This window comes from Nanorana parkeri, unplaced genomic scaffold (genome assembly GCF_000935625.1).
Source record: "Nanorana parkeri isolate BGI_ZX_2015 unplaced genomic scaffold, ASM93562v1 scaffold131, whole genome shotgun sequence".
Lineage (NCBI taxonomy): Eukaryota > Metazoa > Chordata > Amphibia > Anura > Dicroglossidae > Nanorana > Nanorana parkeri.
In genome coordinates, this window is record NW_017306399.1 from 929,888 (window position 1) to 950,920 (window position 21,033).

Here is a 21,033-nt window from a genome sequence, read left to right on the forward strand (position 1 = left end):
ATATCATAGACTAGCCTGCTGCTGGGGGAGTTGCGGTATTTAGTAATAATCTGGAATTTCATTTTACGCACGCTGCTCTATGTGTCACGTTTGATGAAGTAGAAAACGTTACAGGAAAGGGTCAAGGTAAACCCACGGATGGGGCTAGAGGGATGGAATGGCCTCCTTGGTTGCTTGGAATGCAATATCCAGGTCCTAGCTGGGTGGTCGCATTTATAATTCAGAGGCCTTGAGGTTTGGGGAAACAGGGATGTCAATCAAAAATATTGCTCCATGACATCATATAAAGTAGCCATATGGTGCCTGACCGTTGATGAACTACAAATCCCGCTACTCGGATCTGTAGCTCCTCGAAAGCTAAAAGGGCCACAACAGGATCGTAACTAGAAATCACAGGGCCCCATAGCAAAATTTTGTATGGGGCCCCTTTGATCTCTAGTTACACCCCTTGCAGAGCCCAATTGAGATCCCACACAGCCCACCTGAGGGTGACCCTGTAGAGCCCACCATAGACTCTCTAAGGTGGGCTCTGCAGGGTCACCCACAGGAGGGCTGGTAACACTCCTTACCTGTCCGCCTCCTCTTCCCCCACCGTCGGTGATGAGCCCCACCTCCTCCGCCAATCGCCAGGCGCGGGCCCCGCCGCCTCTGATGCCAACTCCGGGCTCGCCTCTTCCACTTCTGGGTCCAGCCTGCTCCATCGCCGCTGCTTGCTCTCACTGACTACGCAGCGGCTGTGGAGAGGAACGCGACGCTGCACAGATCTGAACAGCGGCACATTTCTCTTCACAGCCACCAGTGACAGCCAGCAGCATGAGATGCCACAGCGACCCAGGCGGCCCGCAGGGCATCAGGAATGTCCTGGCCGGGTCGCTATGGTGATTGTTACGACACAAGCTGCAATTAAGAACATTACAGAACTGAAAAAAAAAACATACAGCATAAGGATTAGGGCTGCCACCTGTCCAGGAATCACCCGGACAGTCCGGGTTTTGAATGCTGTGTACGGGTTTCATGGCAGCAGAAACCCGGACACATGATGTCAGGCAGACAGGGGCAACCAAAATTAAGATAGGGGCTACTGGCCCCCCACTGAAAATAGTCTCAGCTGTGATATTAACATATGAATGGGCGGCGCTATTTACATATGAATAAGCAGCGACTCAAACCCCCCCCCAAAATTTCCGTGTGCCGCTACTGTCTTTGGGTTTCACTGGAAGAAAAGGTGGCAACCCCTAATAAGGATCCTTATTTTTTTGAAACTGACAGTTTGTCCAATTACATTTTAGAATTACAGTCACATGACTAAAAAACAAAGATCGTTATCCTTGTGTAAAGCTTTCTGAATTGAGCCTTTTGCATCCCCACATATTATCCAGGCCAGCTGCTTTCCCAACTATTCATAAGCAGGAACTAAGCTGACCCTACATGACCCCATGTTTGTAAGTGAATCCGTAGAGTCACATTATTTGCGCTGTGTAGGGAATACTTTTCAAGCCATAATAAGCTCACCTGGACTTCCGCGATGCTGGTTGTAATCTATCGATTTTATCATCTGTTAATATCATGGAATTTTCTGTAACTGTTGTTTACCTTTCCCATGCAAAAAAAAAGGGATACAATACTTTGCCTGCATGGTGACCACAAAGGAACTTTGACCAGCTCAGGATAAGAGATTGTTGGAGGTCTGTACAGCACAGGATTCATAATAATACAATCAGATCATTCACCAAATGTCATTCCCACTAAGAGGTCGGTCCATCTGTAGCTATGCTTAGGGGGGCCTCTGTCAACAAGCCGTCCTTGTGACAATAGACAAATTCAACTTTCTTACGGGAGCATTCAACTTATATTTCAGATCAGTTTGAGAAGTGTAGTCACCCTGTCCTAAGCAGGGGTGACTCTTTAAATTTAGCTTTGCTGGGCTGTAATCAGCTTAAGCTGGATTTGTAGTTCAGCTTTCTGCAGGCTTCCCCCAAGATATCAGTTTTATTGTTCACGTCTGACTGCTGCCTGGATGTGTCCTTGACATGAGAGCAAGAAGATACAAGACTTCCGAGTGAGGAATATTTATGTCCCCGTGGCACACCACTAGGAGGTTTATTGCCAGGTTCATGCTGGGAGAGGGCATAAATATTAGGGGAGGACCTCTCCCCCTCAAGCATCCTGTGTGTGTTGGAAGTCTCATGCTCCTAGGCCTGCTGCCTAAAGAGGGCAAACACATGCTATTGAACTTAGGAGTATGGGGCCTAGACTACACCAGCCTTGCTGGAGGGGTATCTTGGGAATGAACAGAGACTTCAGCTGGAAAGATTCACTTCAGCTGGAGGTGCCTGATAAGGCAGAGGTGGGCTTGGTCCTTACCAGTCACTTAAAGTCAAGGACTCCATCCTAAGATGCAATAATAGCCTATCTGACCTCTGGGGCTCTCTGATAACTTCTACGGGATAGCTTCCCTAAGGGTGAGGGTGCTATAGATGCTTCTACGATCATTTAGAGTTCATTGAGAGGTGCATCTAAAATTTTGTTGACCTCTTCTGACTTGCATTTGACCTCCTAAGCTGTTTTTATATTCCCATTTACTTATGGGGAGAGAAGCAGCTCTGATGCAAACAGCCTGTTGACCGAGGCCCGTACTATTTTGATCAGGAAGGCTCGTCTGCTACCTTTTTTCTGTCAATATTTTTATGAAGGAAATGCAGCACCAATTTTAGTACTTTGCCTATCCTAAAAGGTGCCCATACACTGTATGATTCTCGTACGAGAATCGCGGGAAATCCCACGATCGTACGAGAATCATGCAGTGTATGGAAGGCGTGCGACCGTTTCTACTGTACGGTCGCACGTCTTCCGTCGAACCAGCATGCTAGAAAACCCGCCGGGAATCGTACGATTCTCGGCGAGTTAGTGGCGTGCTGGTTCGACAACTGCCGAACGGGCCGGTGTGCGCACGCGCACACCGCCCGTTTGCAGTCATCGTAAGCCCGCCCCTCATTACAGTCATCGGAAGCCCGTCCCTCAGGGGGGCGGGCTTGCGATGATCGCAAGTACGATCTGCCTGTCCAAGATGGGCAGATCGTACGTTTTTTTAATTACTTTACAACCATCGCAAGACTAAGGTCTTGCGATGGTTGAAAAGTGTATGGCCACCTTAACAGGCATACTTCCAAGGTGGCTCCAATGGAAGCTGTGCCAAGAACAACCAACTGCGAGGAGGAAGATCCACAACACACTGGAGGCATAACCAGTGGCTTGTGAACTTCTAAGGCTGCGCCGGGATTTTAATCTCTTGTTAGCACAGGGATCAAGAGGGGAGTGCCAATATTGAATGTAACAAACGGCAATAACTTTCTCCTTATTTTGCTTTCCTCTTTTGGCCACCTCAAGACATTTGTACTTAAATTTGTCAATAGAACTGTAAGGAGAGAAGATGGAGAGGAGTCGGAACACGGGAACAGTTCCTTTGCCTTCTGTTAGAAGAAAAACACAAAAAAATAAGCAAGAAAAAGTCTGATGGTCCCATTATACACTGACTACTGCAATAGCTGAATCGCCAAATTAAAAACCGCCCTGTGACCGCAAGCACATCCGCATCCCGTGGCTTTCTTTAATTAAAAGTGAATCGGGCTCAATGGAGAGTAGGATTGCAATTACTAGCAAGAGACAAAAAGAGAGGCAGCACTGGGACAAACAGAGAAGAGGGTCGAAGAGGCAATAAGCTCAATTCACAAAGCTAGCACAATAGGGTAAGGATCCATATTTTTCAAGAAAATTGTCTGTTATTTTCAGTGAGACTTGGTCAATGAATACCTGAAAAGTAATTACATTGCTGAAAACAGAGATTTCTAGAGCTACATGTGAGCTGCTGATGTTACTGGACAAAAACTCTCTGCCCTAAGATTAGTTTACTAAAATGATAGAAAAATTTGATACCACATTAGCTAAAAAATGGACTAGAGTAGTGCTTCACCGGGTCAACCATTTATTAACGAATGTCACCTTGAAAGTCTGTGATAGTTTCCAGCTCACCCAAAACATACAGTACTGTGCAAAAGTTTTGGGCAAGTGTGAAAAAATGCTGTACAGTAAAGGTGCCCATACACCTTACGATTATCGGACGATTTTCGTATGCGATCGACTTTTCGTCCGATAATGGTATGTGTGAATTGCAGTGTCCGACCGACAATACTGTACAATCGTACGACTTTTGACGGTCAGGCATGTTTGAAAACTTTGCTCGATCGTACGATTTTCGCAAGGTTGCTGGCGTTTCCGTCCGTCAAAAGTCGTACGATGTACACTGCGCTTGCACTAACGAAAATACGGCAAATCAATTACCACATCTCGTCCAGGTGCTTTTCGTTAATTACGGCTAAATTAATCTTGCGATCATCGTGGCAGGATGGGGCTGTCGTACAAAAATCGTACGACTATTTGATCATCGGGCGAAAAGTTTCGTCCGATAATCGTAAGGTGTATGGGCACCTTAACAATGCTTTCACAAATATATATTATTGTTTATTTTTATCAATTTACAAAATGGAAAGTGAGTGAACAGAAGAAACATCTAAATCAAATCAATATTTGGTGTGACTGCCCTTTGGTTTCAAACCAGCATCAATTCTTAAGCTGGCCATACACCTTACAACCATGGCACGACTTTCGTTGTGCGTTGGTTGTGACTAAAATTTCGTACAATCTGCCCATCTTGGACCGGCAGATCGTACTTGCGATCATCGCAAGCCCGCCACGCTGAGGGGAGGGCTTCCGATGATTGCAGTGCTGAGCGAGCAGTGTGCGCTTGCGGCATTAGTCTCCCGAGCACGCCACTAACCCGCCGAAAATCGTACGATTTTCGGCAGGTTTTCAAGTGTGCTCGGAAGACTAATGTCATGCGACCTTACAGTAGAAGAGGTCGCACGCTGCCCATACACCTGCCGATTATCGTACGATCGTGGGATCACCCGCGATTATCGTACGATAATCGGCAGGTGTATGGGCACCTTTACACTTGTACAGTCAGGGATTTTGTAGGATTAGAGTCTGGTGTATGATGCATCAATTATACCGAGCAGGTGCTGCTGATCATCAATTTCATATGTAGGTTGAAACACAATCATTAACTAATACAGAAACAGCTGTGTAGGAGGCTTAAAACTAGGTGAGGAACAGCCAAACTCTGCTACTAAGGTGAGGTTGTGGAAGACACTTTCATGTCACAGGTCATACACCACGGCAAGACTGAGCACAGCAACAAGACGCAAGGTAATTATGCTGCATCAGCAAGGTCTCTCCTAGGCAAAGTTTTCAAAGCAGACCGGGTCAAGATGTGCTGTTTTGATGAAGCTCGAAGAAACAAGCAACATTGAGGACCGTAGACGCATTGGTCGGCCAAGGAATGCAGTAGATAAGACACATCATGCTTACTTCCCTTCCACATAGCAAAATGTCCAGCAGTCCCATCAGCATCAAACTTGCAGAAACCAGTGGGACCCAGGTACACCCATCTAGTGTCTGGAGAAGTCTGTTCAGAAGTGGTCTTCATTGAAGAATTGCAGCCAAAAAGCCATACCTCCGACATGAAGACAAGGCTAAGCGGCTCAACTGCATGAAAACATAGGAATTGGAGTGCAGAAATATGGCAGCAGGTGCTCTGGACTGATGAGTCAAAATGTGAAATATTTGTTCCCTGAAGGGCTGGAGAGCGGTACAATAATGAGTGTCTGCAGCAACTTTGAAGCATGCTGTTGGTTCCCTGCAAGTCTGGGGCTGCATTTCTGCCAATGGAGTTGGAGATTTGGTCAGGATCAATGCTGAGAAATACAAGCAAATTCTTCTCTCATAATGCCATACCATCAGGGAGGCGTGTGATTGGCCACAAATGTATTCTGCAGCAGGACAACGGCCCCAAAAATACAGCCAATGTCATTAAGCCCCCATTCACACCTAGGCGTATTGTAATATGCGCGTCTGTCGCGCGACCGTCACGTGTTTTTTTAACCGCGATTCGCGGTAAAAAAGTTGCGCGACCGTCGCGCGATTACAAAGGCTACTTGCCAGTATCCCAATGGAAAACGCCCTACAAAACGGCCCAAAGTAGTCCCGGGACCTTTTCAGGCGTGGGCCGTTTTGTAGCGCATTAGGGACGGGCGGAAATACGGCAAGGTGGGAATGAGTCCATTGACTCCAATGCAATTTATATTTTTGAGCGTTTTGTAGAGCGTTCTTCGAGCGTAGAACGCGCTACAAAACGTTCAGGTGTGAACGAGGGGTAAGAACTATCTTCAGTGTAAAGAAGAACAAGGAGTCCTGGAAGTGATGGTTGGGTCCCTACAGAGCCCTGATCTTATTATCATGGAGTCTGTCTGGGATTACATGAAGAGACAGAAGGATTTGAGGCAGCCGAAATCCACAGAAGATCTGTGCTCAGTTATCCAAGATGTACCCAGAACAACCTACCTGCCGAGTTCCTTCTACAACTGTGTGCAAGTGTACCTAGAAGAACTGATGCTAGTTTGAAGGCAGGACTCCAAAATGACCAATGGAGGAAAGGGGAGGAAAGTAAGTGTTTTATCAGGCAGGCTGCACTTGGGGGGTTGTTACTAAAAGTGAACTTGTACTTTAACTCTCTCTCTCTCCGGCATCTGTCAAAATCTGCAACACGATTTCTGAGTGGCCGACCTTCAGGTTCACCAACGCTGTATTTTTTTTTTTTTTTTCCTCCCCAGGAAAACCTGACTTTGTTCAGAAACCGATCTTAACTAATTTTCCACTTCATCACGTAAATCTTCTGCCAAGATGTTTTGCAGTGTGTATTGAGTCTCCTAATAAATATTATTCAGTTATACGTGTTAGGGCAGCGTTGCATGTAATTGAATTTGTTTCCAGTGTCTTACTGCCTGCAGATCTCCGTGGCATGGGCTCAGTAAGCTTGGAGGCATTTCTCAGGGAGATTGTGTTACATTCCTGTGCTGTGTTCTGGGTCAGTCCACGACAACGTGGATATTTCAAGTATGAGCGGATGCTGGTTGGCTGGCCTACTGGGACTTTGGGAACTTCAGCAGCAAGAGCCCTTCCCCCACTGTATGTGTGTATGTATTCCCTATGATATCAAATGCAAACAGGGCAGTAAATCTGGCAACACACATTACAATCCAATTACATAATCTCCTTTAGATTTACCAATGACTATGTAGGGCGAGGGCCAACTCAAACAATACATTCAATCAGGGGCGGATTAACATAGGGGCTACTGCCGCGTCAGGTCCAGGCCAAACACTGAAAATAGGCCCGGATTGCCATGATATGCCCGAAGGCAATCTGGGCTGAACAATATCAGGCAGAGGTGCCGGCGCACTCTATTCAAGCATATTAGGCCCCAGCGAGGAGATAGCGGCGCAGCCTCTGCTGCTTTCCGTCCGACGATGCTTTTAATCCGGCTCTGCATGGAATCATATCCAGTCAGGTAGGCCCTTACAATACTTAGCTGTTGACTGATATAAAGGAGATTGTACAATGAGACTGCATGTGGCCGGCTTAAAGCTGAACTTCAGGCCTTTATTCTAGTTAAGCATTCATTAGAAAATCACTGATGGGGTTATTCACAGAAGGGTGAAGAGTTTGGAGAAGGGAGGAGAAGTGAACAATCTAGGACAACATAGGTGAGCTGGGAAGTGAGCTGAATTGGAGAATTTATCCAAATCCGCTATGTTGTCCTAGATTGTTCACATCTCCGGCCTTCCCCAAACTCTTCACCCTTTAGTGAATAACCCTGTAAGTATACTTAATAATATAAGTACCTGAATCTGTTTTGATATTAGCCTCCTATAATCCCCTGAACAGCAGCACCCCATGTGAAAGTGGGAGGGCGCAAAACACTGAGCCAATCAGAGCTATACAGCTTTGCATAGTGCTGTCAATCTCCCTAACGAACATGCTCAGAGGAGGGGAGAGCAGAGGGATGACCTCATTAACGTGCTGTTGCTCATTCGTTATCCTTGCACAGTCTGGGGTCAGGATGGTGACCAAGCTTATTTGTTTGACTGCAGAGGAGAAAGAGAGGTCACCGCCAGCCTAATCATGATGACATATCAGTTTTAAACTGACTGATTTGCCTTTATTGCTAGTGGCCACGTGGGTTGTAGTGTTTTATTTGATTCTTTGAGTTTCTCCACAGCGATTAATAGCGATTAGAAGATAAATAACCAGCAATTCTGATTTAAGAGACCCATAGCCCACACCCATCAGACATGTGTAATTACCCAGCCACGATCCCTTGTCACTAGGGCTGGTAATGATTAAAATTTTCCTGTTCGATTAATCGAAAAACATTTTAATCGACTAATTTCGATTAAATATAATGCACATACAGAGGGGATCTCACCAGGGCTCTGAGGGTCTAACAAGGCTAGACCCCACAGAGCCCTGCTACCCTGGTGAGGCCCCCTCAAAGCTCTGGTGAGACCCCACAGAGCCTTGGTTTAACCAGGGCTCCATGGGGTCTCACCATGGCTTTGTGGAGTCTCACCAGGGTAGCAGATTTCTAACAGGGTAGTAGATCATTGATCATTTTACTGTTTTACATGATACATATTATTTGTCTGCCTTGTACAAACATCTGATGACTCACCGGCCCAAGTGAGTGAGGAGGAGACTCAACAGCCCAAGTGATTCCGTCAGGTAATGAAGGGAAGGGGGAGGAGTCTATGCCCGTGACGTCACCGGACTCCTCCCTCCTTCCCTTCGTTATCCATCACGGACAACTACATCACCCGACTCCTCCCCCCCTTCCCTTCGTTAGCCGACAGAGCCACTCGGGGAAGGGGGGAGGAGTCCGGTGACGTCGATGTCTGTGACGTCACCGGATCTACGACGGAAGACCCGGAAGCCGGCGGAGAGGTGAGTAACTTTGATCGATCAAAATAATTTTGATCGATCATAGAAATTAACGATTAATCGACGGATTAATCGTTAATTTCTGCACCCCTACTTGTCACCTCCCCTGATGCAGCATGCCTGCCTAAGTTCTGGTGTCAGAGCATAGGTCAGAGGTCATAGCAGCCCCCACCATGTGACAGTGTTCATGACTGATGAATTGCTACTGCCATAGGGGAGGTCATGTGAGCCCCCATATCTGAAAGGCCCACTCTATTCGCGATACCTTTAGCAGTATGGGAAGGTGGTGAGGGAGTCAGGCTGTATAGGTGTATGTAGATATGCACTGGCCAGTTGAAATGTTAGTTATGTAGCTGTAATTAGATTTTGTACCAACACCAGCAGAGAAATGATGATGATGATGATTAATGATTTTCTTACACAAATTACATTCAGACCATTATGATTTTACCTTGTCCGTCAGTTCCACATCGCAGTCCAGTCGGGACAAAATAAGCTTGACGATTTCCACGTTTCCCAGCTGGCAGGCGATCATTAGAGCGGATTCTCCATCTTCATCCTGCAAGTTCACATCTGCCCCGCACTCCAGTAGAACTTTTACCATGTCCGACCTGCCATGGCTAATACCGAGCATCAGCGCCGTCTGCCCGCCCTGGAAGACAGATCCCAAGATCAGCTAATACCAAGATCAGCTCTCACACACCATTTATCCCATTTTACCCTCAATATCGCTTCAAGTACCCTTCTAAGTTTTATGGTATAATGCCTGAGGCGACCTGAGACAGGTCTGGAAAGCATGGATCTATAGACGCTCAAGTTAGACAATTAGGGGTATCCCCCAAACTCCAAAATATCTTCAAAGATGAGACCGGGCACTCTGAGAGCAGTAAAAAGGAAAAACAAGTACTGGTAATAACATGGATGTAGAATCTAGACATGTAAGCTGCGGAAAAATGTGGTTTGGTTATTTTGTTATTTCGGGATTCAGATCTGTAAATTCAATTTGGTTCAGGTTTCGAATTCGGACAAAATCCGAATTTTCGTTAGTTTCGGATGAGTTTACGAATATTAGTTGCGAGTACCACAGAAAACCATATACAGATAATAATACTAAAGCTGAAGCTCCTAAACCCGAATGGCATTCAGGATCCGAATTTCTGAATACCATTCGGGAGCTCCAGAAAGCAATAGGGGTCTGGGAGCCATATTGAAGCTGAGGCTTTCAGACCCGAATGGCATTTAGGAGCTCTCGAATGCTATTCGGAAATTCGGACTCCATTCGGGTCTGGGAGCCTCAGTTTTAGTATTATGTATATACTGTATAAGTAGTATTCTATCATATGAACGAATATTCGTAGCGGCAACATTGTGACCCATATACATAAAACTAAACCTGAGGCTCCCACACCCGAATGGCACTCGGGAGCTCCCGTATGCAATTCGAAAAAATCGGATTCAGACCCATTCGGATGCATTGAACCGAAAAACACATCTGATTGGCCAGAAAAGCCACATGTCCGATCCAATTTAGTTTTTGAACGAAATTTGCACGGGATCCAAAATTTGGAAACGGAAATTGGTATTCGGATGCATTAGGATTTGGAGATTTGGATGTGTCCGAATGTCCAAATTTCAGAAAATTCATATGAATTGTGAAACCAATCGCTCATGTAGTAGACACGTTCAGGGCCCATTCACACTATTGCGTTGTGCTAATTGCAATTTAGCGCACCCTTTAGCTCACCCAGTGTGCAGTACCATGTTCTAGACTTGTTGCGTTGCCATTCATTGTAATGGCGCCCTAACTTACCTCCCAGCAGCACCGCAATACAGTGCGTTGCGTCGCAGTGGGAAAAAATGATTGCATGTGCAGGATGAACGGGTCATTTTTTGCACTTGAACAGATATAACAAAGTGCTTTCAATGGTATTTTTAAAGCTGAACTTCGGGATGAACAAATACTGACTACATACAAGAGGCCTGTGTATTCTTACTTGAATCTTGCAGTGGTTTTTTTTAATATCATCAGGTCTCTTTAGTTCTCAACCTGTGGATCACGACCCAGTCGTGCCAGGGGTCGCCTGGGAGTCGATCGAGCAGAGTAACCCTTTCCCTGCGATCTTTTTTGTTTTTTTTTCTCTGACATCGGGGGCCGCCAGCCGCTGTAAGTCAGGGGGAAAAAAAACACCATAGGAATGCATAGCTAGATTCCTATTGGCTATTTCACTTTGCAATAGCCAATCGAAAACTAGCTATTGCACATGCCCTCTGCTGCTGCCAATCAGCAGAGGGGGACCTGAAGTTCTCCATCAGGTCCTCGTCTAGTGATTGGCAGCAGCAGAGGGCATGTGCAATAGCTAGTTTTCGATTGGCTATTGCAAAGTGAAATAGCCAATAGGAATCTAGCTATGCATTCCTATGGGGGTTTTTTTTTTTTTAAATTCTGACGGCGTACGCCAGTGGTTCTCAACCTGTGGGTCGTTGTGTGATTACTGCTGTGCTAGGTGAGAGTCCTCCTCAGCCCACTCCTAGCACAGCAGTGTCAGTTCTCCCGCCACGCCGCCTGATGTCGCTGCAGCAGTCATCCCTAAATTTTACCGTTGGGGGGGGGGGTTCACCAGAACTTGGCAAATGTTACCAAGGGGTCCCGGCCCTAGAAAGGTTGAGAACCGCTGCTTTACAGTACATGCAGATGGAAAAGGTCATTTCTAACAATCGAATGTTCATAGCTGTAACAGTTCGTACATTTCTTGCACAGGTTATCTATGATTTCATACGACTTCTCCATGCTTTCCAGGAAACAAACAATAGGAAACTTCATTTGTGCGAGACTCGCGCACATTTTTCTGTGACGCCATTGTGAATATATTCATATAAATGAGACGACAAAACAAGACCTCAGTGTCTGGGGAAGGAATTCATTATGTGCAGTTACAATCACTATTTGTACTACGGCTGGAAGGAAAAATTTCACATTGTAGATCTGTGAATTATTCAAATCTGCTTCTGCGTTGTCATAGTTTTGCAGAAATTTGATGGAAACTGGCAAATAAAAGGAGGTGCAGCAATAAAGCATACAAATGATGAAATACGTAACATTTCATTTATATATAAAAACGGTTCCTTTAACATAAATGTCCCAGTTTAAAAAAAAAAATGCTCTTAATTACATACTCGCTTTTAAAGAACTAAACATTCCATGGCACACAATGAATGAGATGAAGGAGATAGACGCGCCATGCCACAAGATAAATAGAGTGGCTGGGACCTCCCTAGCCCAGACCGAGGCAGCAATAGAAGACTGATATGGGATTATAACTCTTCCTCACTCCGTCCAGAACAATAAAAGAACATTTGGCTGTAGTTACATTTGAAATGATTGAATGCAGTCTAACAATATATACGCAGTTAACAGTTTATGTGCGATGATACACATATGTTGTTGACATACCTGGCTGGCAGTGAGATTGACATCGCCAAGACTGAGAAGAGTCTTCACAACCTGCATATCGTCTTCAGTTTCTGCTGACGCCAAAGGGGTGAGCATCACGGGAGTGTACCCTGCTTTATTCTGATGGTCAACGTCGCACACTCCTAGTAACAAAGAATGACAGCTTTATAGTTCATCACCCTGCCCGTGTTATATTACTGGTTAATAAATTCTTATTTTAAGCAAAGATGCCCAAATTTAGCAACAATCCACCCCATGTAGTCTTCAGTTTCCACTATTTTGTCATGATAACAGATTTAGATGAGGCGCATGGCGCGTCTATATTTTAGATAAGAACAGGGTAGGCGTTGCTCTCCTGAGAAGCTTACACTATAATTTAGCATTTAGAGAGACCAAAAAAAGCAGATGAGTATAGTAAATGTGGTCTTGTTTGGAGTCTTCAATGGAAAGGACAACAATGGAGGTTTAGATTGTGGTTAACATTAATGGTATCCACCGATGAGTGGCAAAACGACTGCCCATTCCCAAACTCTCCTCAATGTGCATTGCAACTCACCTATTGGGTAAATATGGTGCATGTTATAGAAAAGGAAAGGATGAATGCCCTATTACAGGGGTAGGTAACTAAAAGTCCCATGAGGCATTGCAGGATTGACAGCGACTGGTATGTTTGCCAGAGACATGATAGTATTTGTAGTTTCACCACAGCTGGAGTTCCAAGGTAGCCTACACTGCTTAGGTTGCTCCTGAGCTAGATACATGGCCCTCCTGCTTTCCAGCTCCCTCATCAACTCCTCCCATGCTCACCTCCAGAACTTCTCTAGAGTCTCTCCCATCCTCTGGAACTCTTTATCCCAACCTGTCCGACTATCTCCCACTCTGATTGCCTTTAGGCGATCCCTTGGGACTTATCTCTTCAGGAAAGCCTATCCCACCGCAACCTAACCACTGAACCATCACTTTCTCAAACAATCATCCCCACACAGCTACCTCCTCATGTATCACTGGCCCCTCCCTTTCAGATTGTAAGCCCTCAGGGGCAGGGCCCTCCTTACCATCTTGTCTTGAATTTCATTGTGATTGTAATGTCTTCCTTATATTGTAAAGCGCTGCACAAACTGTTGGCGCTATATAAATCCTGTATAATAATACATAATAGACCACCTGAGGTTTTAGGGGATCCCTAAAACCCCAGGAGCTCTATTATGTTACTATCATCCGTAACTTACATGGCTGAGCTCTGGCAATGTCCTCCCACTCTGTGCACTTTCCTATTGGCTAGTGAGACTACCTCTACCTGGTGGTCAAAAGGAGGCTATAGTGGGTGGAAGGAGGCACCCCAAAGCATAGAGGTTTTGGTTGATTATTGCATATCAGACCACCTGGGTTTGGGAATCCCCGGGTGCTCTGAACATATTGCTTTAGGATAGTTTATGATAGTCCTCCAGTACTCAAAGAACTACATTAAATATGGGGCTGCAGTACAGGGCAGAGCAAAACAAAAACAACAAAAAATGGAATGCACCATATACAAAAAAGGTAAGTGATTTTATTATCGCATGGCACATTCCTACCCGGGTCACCATCCCTTTCTTTCCACAAAATCCTCACACCCAACGGAATCTGTAGAAAAGTTCTTGACATTCACATTTCTAACGTAAAACACTTAATAACCAGGCAGCGTGATATTTTGTGATAGCTGTCCTGTTACTCCTCGCTGACAATCGCTTTCTGTGCAATACATTGATTTTCTAGGCAGGTGGTTGCATACAGCTGAGCACTCAGAGAACAAGTTTCTAAATGTTACCTCCCTGATCAATAGCCGAAATATTGGCTGCCCTCTAAAACACTTTATACTGCATTTCAGAACTTTCCCGCTGACTTTCCTGGGGCTTTACTTCAATTAAGAGCCTAGGAGTTTCACAAAGGAGAAATACCAGGCCAGGGAGCTATGCACATTTTACGATATACAAGGGTACAAATATATGTGTTTAAATTATATCTCAGAAGTCAAAACGGGTAAAATATATTGCCGGGTTGGTCATGCCTATGCACTAAAATCCCATAAACTTTAATGGGATGTACCCAGACCACAGGTGCAACATTTTACTTAAGTCTATGGGACCATAGTGTGCAGGCACAGCCAGCCTGGCACTAGATACATAGGATGCCGCCACCGTCAAAGGAGGTAAGTAAGAAGCTGGGGAGGGGGATATCATCCTTCCTAGGTATTCCAACAATATGCACACTCAATTTTTATGTGATATAATCGCATGCAGTTTGGAACAGATCACTGTCCCTGGAAGCACAATTGATACGATTACATGCGGACTGCCGCTTACAGATGTTACCCGGTCATTAACTTGAGATTGCGGCTGCATCTAAACGGGTTAGTGTAAAGTAACCAAATAAATCATCAGGATTATCAGTAGAAGGATGTGTTTAAAAAAAGTCGTTTGAGGACTGGGGATTTAATTTAAAGGATGGAGTGGGAGATAAAAGATAGACAGGAATGGAAACATTTTTTTATTTATTATTGGTCTTTACATAGCGCCAACATTTTACGCAGCGCTTTATATACTGAACATAGACATCAGTCCCTGACCTCAAGGAGCTTACAATCTAAAGCTGGCCGTACACCTAATGATTATCTGCAGACTTTCTATGGCCAGATTCCATCTACGCTAAACTGTGTGGATGGAGGAATCTCCTGCTGGGCCAAGCTTCAGTGTCTTGCTAGTCGGCCCCGCTGGCTCTCACAATACCTGAACAATGCCTGCGTCCAATAAGATTGTTCAGGTATTTTGACAGCCAGCGGGGCCGACTGGCAAGATACTGAAGCTTGGGACAGTTTAGCATAGAGGTATCTGTTGCACTTTTTTCCATCTGACCATAGAAAGTCTGCAGATAATGTATAGGTGTATGGCCAGCTTTGGCGCTTGTCTAAAACTGGACCTCGTATGTAGGCATGTGAGATAAGGACCTAATCAACCTACCAGCATGTCTTTGGAGCGTGGGAGGAAACCGGAGTACCGGAAGGAAACCCCCCCCCCCAAGGACAGAAAGAACATGCAAACTCCTCTCAGATAGTGACCTGGCCGGGTTTGGAAACGGGGACCCCCAGTGCTGCAACATAGTCTGATATTAAAAGAAGAAGTTGTAGAAAATACAGTAAGCTCATCCCTTGGGTAATTTCAGAAACTTGAATGAGTTGGCAGGCTGTACTATGGATCATAAATGCTATAATTATTTACATAAGTTTGCAGTCGAATACTTCAGAAAACATTTTCTCTCTCTCTCCTCTCGGTTAACATTGAAAATGTCTGTCATTGTTCTGTTAATGACCAGAGGCGGTCAGCGCTCACTATACGGTTGGAATTAGCCCTGTAAAGACCTGGTAGATGACTTATCCCACTCAGTTCAGCCCTCTGTTCCATTTAATTATGACATGCCTGACATTAAGCAGTGGCCATCGGAACAGACGATGATAGGTCCTCCTGTGCCGCGCTATACCTTTCCGGGGGTGAGCAGACTAATGGCTTTTCCTGGCCTCTCCATGTATATATTTGACAAACATGTCCAGATTACTAAAGACATGATGTGAATAAAAAGGACGATAATCTCTCGGTGAGCAAAGTTTGCAGCCTGAGCACAATCTCGACGTCCCAATTGCAATTCTCTGCTTTGTTACCTGATCCAGCACAGATGTCAGTGTGAGGGGTTCCTGCCGCTAGCAGACACTCCGTCACTGTGAGATTGCAGCGAATCACGCTTCAATTAAGGCTGACTGTTTATAAATGCTGAGTGGCAATGATGGGGGATAAATGCTGGATGTGATCATATGCAAAATATCAAATTGCTTCCTTGCAAAGATCCCTTGTTTTCTAGGAAGCCAGTTAGGCTTTCAAGGTTTTCCCCAAAGACCTCTTGAAACACAAAATATTTACATGTCTTCAACTCCATCAGTCTGGAAAAAAAACACAAGTTTATCCTTCTCTTAAAGCGGCAGGAAACTGCCAACTTTAAATGCCCCTAGTAGGTGCATGTGCTATTAAACACAGCATATTAGCACATTATGGGATTTGTAGTTCCACAAAAGCTGGAGGGCTAGAGTTTGCACTAAGGGGTGTATTTATAAAATGTTTGCAGAGCCCTTTGCTCTACGGCAGGGGTGCCCACAATTTTTTGTGTTAAGATCTACTTTTCAAATGACGAGCTACATGAGATCTACCAACGAAAGAAAAACCTCCCTCGCTCTCTCTCTCCTGGCGGTCTCTCCTTGCTCTCTCTCCTCTCTCCTGGCTGTCTCTCTTCACTCTCTTGGCTGTCTCTCCTCTCTCTACTGGCTGTCTCTCCTCTCTCTCTTTCCTGGCTGTCTCTCCTCTCTCTCCTGGCTGTCATTCCTCGCTCTCTCTCCTGGCTGTCTCTCCTCTCTCTCTTTCCTGGCTGTCTCTCCTCTGTCCTGGCTGTCTCTCCTCTCTCTCCTGGCTGTCATTCCTCGCTCTCTCTCCTGGCTGTCATTCCTCGCTCTCTCTCCTGGCTATCTCTCCTATGGCCACTAGATGGAGCCGAGGAGCATAGGAAGTTACAATGCGCCTCAGCTCCATCTAGAGGCCATAATGTGAATGCAAAATTCAGATTTTAGCAGAGACATTGGCTCTGCAAACCTTTTATATATATATACATCCCTTATTGTTTTTTCTCATGGAAAACCCATCACACTCACCCCCCACTGGGCTATTGTATTCAGATCGAAGAATGTCGAACAGAAGGGTGCCAACAAGGCCGCCCACGGAACGAATTTAATCCGGTTCATCAAGAACCAGATGACATTGCTATGCTGTTTGGTAAAAGTATGGCCAGTGTTACGTTATTCCAAAGAGTTCCAGACCAAAACGGATGTTGGAGTCCATCAAAAAGATGAATAATTGTGTTGATCAAACAGCCAATGCGTTTTGGAGGGCAGACACAACCCCCTTCCTCAGGGCTCGAGGGGTCAGGGATGAAAATAAAGGAATGGAGTCAGTGGCTTATTGCAGCCATGGGTATTTCTCCCAAAATCTGTAGATTGGAGGCATTGGTTCATTCCCATTTTCATCGTTTCCAAGCCCCGAGGATGGGGGTCATGTCCGCCCCCCAAAATCCGCTGGCTGTTCGATCAACACAAATATTAAACTTTTTATATGGACTCTGTTTTGGTCTGGTGCTCTTCTCTGTTCCTGAATTGCTCACAGTACCTCCCATTGGAGAATGTCCGCCTTTGAGCTGCCTAACCAGAAGCTAATGAACCACCCATAGAGTGAACTCGATGGACTTGTGTCTTTTTTTAACCTAACTATGTAACCTAACCCAGTGGCGTCACAAGGGGGGTGCGGCCCGCACCCAGGTGACACCATTGGAGGGGTGACACCAAAATGACTGACAGTCATTTTGGTTGTCACCCCCTCTGAAAAGTCGGACACTCGGTTATGGACAGAGAGCCCCACAGTTGCAGGAGAGAGGAGGGGACTGGCGGCATACCTCATCCCGCTGGGTGAATGTCCCCTCCTCTCTCTGCCGGCATCCATCACCAAGATGGCCATCGGCAGGTATCACAAAGATGGCAGCGCATGCACACGCGATGACGTCACAACGGGGTGTCACCTGGTATCTGCTCCAGGTGACACCCAGCCGCGGGACGCCCCTGTCCTAACCCTAAGGTCTATTATAAAGGAAAGTGAGAGACTCCTCCCAGCGCCTCTGATATGTTCTCACATATTGAAGCCTTAGCATTACGTCCACCTTCCCTCAGTAAAAATAGTGAAATAATTGTGGCACTGAAAATGACGGGTCCACTTTAATGACATGGTGGAAAATTAGCCTCACCTGTGTCCAGGAGGAGACTGACGATGGCGAAGTTGGAATGCGACACGCTGTAATGCAGGGCGGTATTCCCGTTTTCGTCCGCGATGTTGACCACCATCTGCAGCAGCTGGGGGCTGATCGATCTGATCTCGTCTAGATAAACAGACACCAGATCCGGGGATGACGACTTCTGGCTGGAGACTCGGAACCATTCTTGGCAGACGGTGTACAGCGTTTGCCTCTGCAACATCGCAACGGTTATTATTAGTTACCGTCCGTGGGCCAAACCATGATGTGTATCGCCAAACAATGCAAAGGATAACCACAAGCGAGAAATAACTGCGGCACGGCATTCTGAGAGATTCACCATCAATCAGCGGTTTATTGCATCTGCGGAGGACATCTCCCCGGGGCTCATTCAGATGTTTATACTGAAATTCCCCTCAGAGCTCAGATAGAAGAGGTGTGAGATGAGGTCGCGGCAGAGATCTGGAGCACATGAGGGCCTTGGCTCCCATAGACTATTCATCTTGATTTATACACTAAGCCCTATGTAAATAAATGCTCCGAGAGCTTCGCTGCTAATCCTCTGCCTCATCAGCACTCAGATTAAAGCTGAACGCCAGACTTCCCTTCAGTCTTCTATCTGACCTCCGTCCTTCCCTTCAGTCTTCTATCTGACCTCCGTCCTTCCCTTCAGTCTTCTATCTGACCTCCGTCCTTCCCTTCAGTCTTCTATCTGACCTCCGTCCTTCCCTTCAGTCTTCTATCTGACCTCCGTCCTTCCCTTCAGTCTTCTATCTGACCTCCGTCCTTCCCTTCAGTCTTCTATCTGACCTCCGTCCTTCCCTTCAGTCTTCTATCTGACCTCCGTCCTTCCCTTCAGTCTTCTATCTGACCTCCGTCCTCCCCTTTAGTCGCCTATCTGACCTCCGGCCTTCTCTTCAGTCTTATATCTGACCTCCGTCCTTCCCTTCACTCTTCTATCTGACCTCCGTCCTTCCCTTTAGTCGTCTATCTGACCTACGGCCTTCCCTTCAGTCTTATATCTGACCTCCGTCCTTCCCTTCACTCTTCTATCTGACCTCCGTCCTTCCCTTCAGTCTTATATCTGACCTCCGGCCTTCCCTTCAGTCTTCTATCTGACCTCCGTCCTTCCCTGCAGTCTTATATCTGACCCACAGCCTTCCCTTCAGTCTTCTATCTGACCTCCGTCCTTCCCTGCAGTCTTATATCTGACCTCCGGCCTTCCCTTCAGTCTTCTATCTGCCCTCCGTCCTTCCCTGCAGTCTTATATCTGACCTCCGGCCTTCCCTTCAGTCTTCTATCTGCCCTCCGTCCTTCCCTGCAGTCTTATATCTGACCTCCGGCCTTCCCTTCAGTCTTCTATCTGCCCTCCGTCCTTCCCTGCAGTCTTATATCTGACCTCCGGCCTTCCCTTCAGTCTTCTATCTGACCTCCGTCCTTCCCTTCAGTCTTGCACAGTTGTATCGGCTCCTCTCCTGGACTGAAATGGCTTCCTCTGATATCACTGCACGCTGCGAGCTTCTCATAATGTGCATTAGAAGTCAGATAGAGCCGCCTCATTTCCTGGCTGGAGGACGTCCAGCATAATCTAGCACTTTACTCCCCAGCCTGACTGTCCCTGGCCCCGTCCCTTTTTATGGATTCCAGTGCTGTTATTCATCAAGGCTCAGCATCACATGCAGGCATTACCTAGGAATGGGTGCATGCAAATACTGCCTGTCTAGGAGATTTCCTCTTACTTCCTGTCAAATCTCTCAAACTTGGACGTGGACAGAAACATACTTTTAGTAGAGTGGGGAAAGGTCAGGAGGTTTCATAATGGGTTTTATTGCTTCCCATAGCTTCCTGTCCTAGCCACAACTGCACCCTTTTTTTTGGACAGGCGTCAGCAGGACAGGAAATGAGGCAAAATCCTCTTATGGGGTCACAAAAGTAAAAAACAAGACAAAAAGTTTAACTCTTCTCCACTTTATTCTATACAAATATGCTCAGCGCTAGCTTAGCCCAAACTAAAGAAAGGTTCAATTGGAGTTCTGCATTAAAGCCCGACTCTGGGCTAATCTTTCATGCTGCAATACTCACATTCAATTCGGAGCTACACCCCACAGTCAGGGCCGGATTTTCCACAAAGCCAACCAAGGCCCAGCCTCGGGGCAGCAGGGAGTAGAGGGGCAGCAGGGGTGTGGAATTCCTATCTCCCGATGCCCGAGACACGCAGGTCCGGACACCAGACGGGTAGTTGTTTTCTACATTTAGCCCGGCTTTGGGCAAGCAGAGCTAAATGTACAGCGGGGAAGCCGACGCTTGTTTTCTACAAGTGATCTCAGCGAGGTTGCTGAGATCACTTATATGCAGCCTGCATGCAGGGGGGGACATTGAGAAACCTGGCATTGGGGCAGCAGAGAGAGTAAATCCGGGCCGGCCCACAGTACCTCCTCTGCACCACAAGATGTCATCAGTCTTCCATGTTAAATGGCGCCCAGCATCTCGCTAGACTGAGGATAGATTGTGAGTGCAAGGCTTTATAGGCCAGTCCCCCAAGGGGGCGTTCACTACGTCGCCGTTCATTCACAGTGTACTCATGAAGAAACTTGAGATACCATCATCGTGCCTCTGCACAGAGGGGACACAAGGGGTGAATTTGGGGGGAACGGAGCACAAAGCCCAGAGTTGGGCTTAAAAAAGTTAGGTGCATTGCAGTAGGGCATATGGAGGGTGTGTTTAAAATGGAGCTGGACACTACCATTTCTAACTTAGAAGTGGCAGGTTCTCTTTAAGCTATGTGTTGGAAGAACTGAAAGTGTTAGGATCCTGGG

The 21,033-nt window shown here is 46.2% G+C and overlaps 1 protein-coding gene across 1 annotated transcript in view; it reads right to left on the reverse strand.

The window, feature by feature from the left end:
- The window catches only part of KANK4 (KN motif and ankyrin repeat domains 4), a 57,494-nt gene that overhangs the window by 1,548 nt on the left and 34,913 nt on the right, over positions 1-21,033 (reverse strand). The window contains exons 6-8 of the mRNA XM_018553846.1: positions 18,212-18,431; positions 12,347-12,489; positions 9,347-9,547 (exon numbers count right to left, since the gene is read on the reverse strand). Of these exons, the coding sequence (XP_018409348.1) occupies positions 9,347-9,547; positions 12,347-12,489; positions 18,212-18,431 (564 nt within the window). The remainder of the gene's footprint in view (positions 1-9,346; positions 9,548-12,346; positions 12,490-18,211; positions 18,432-21,033) is intronic.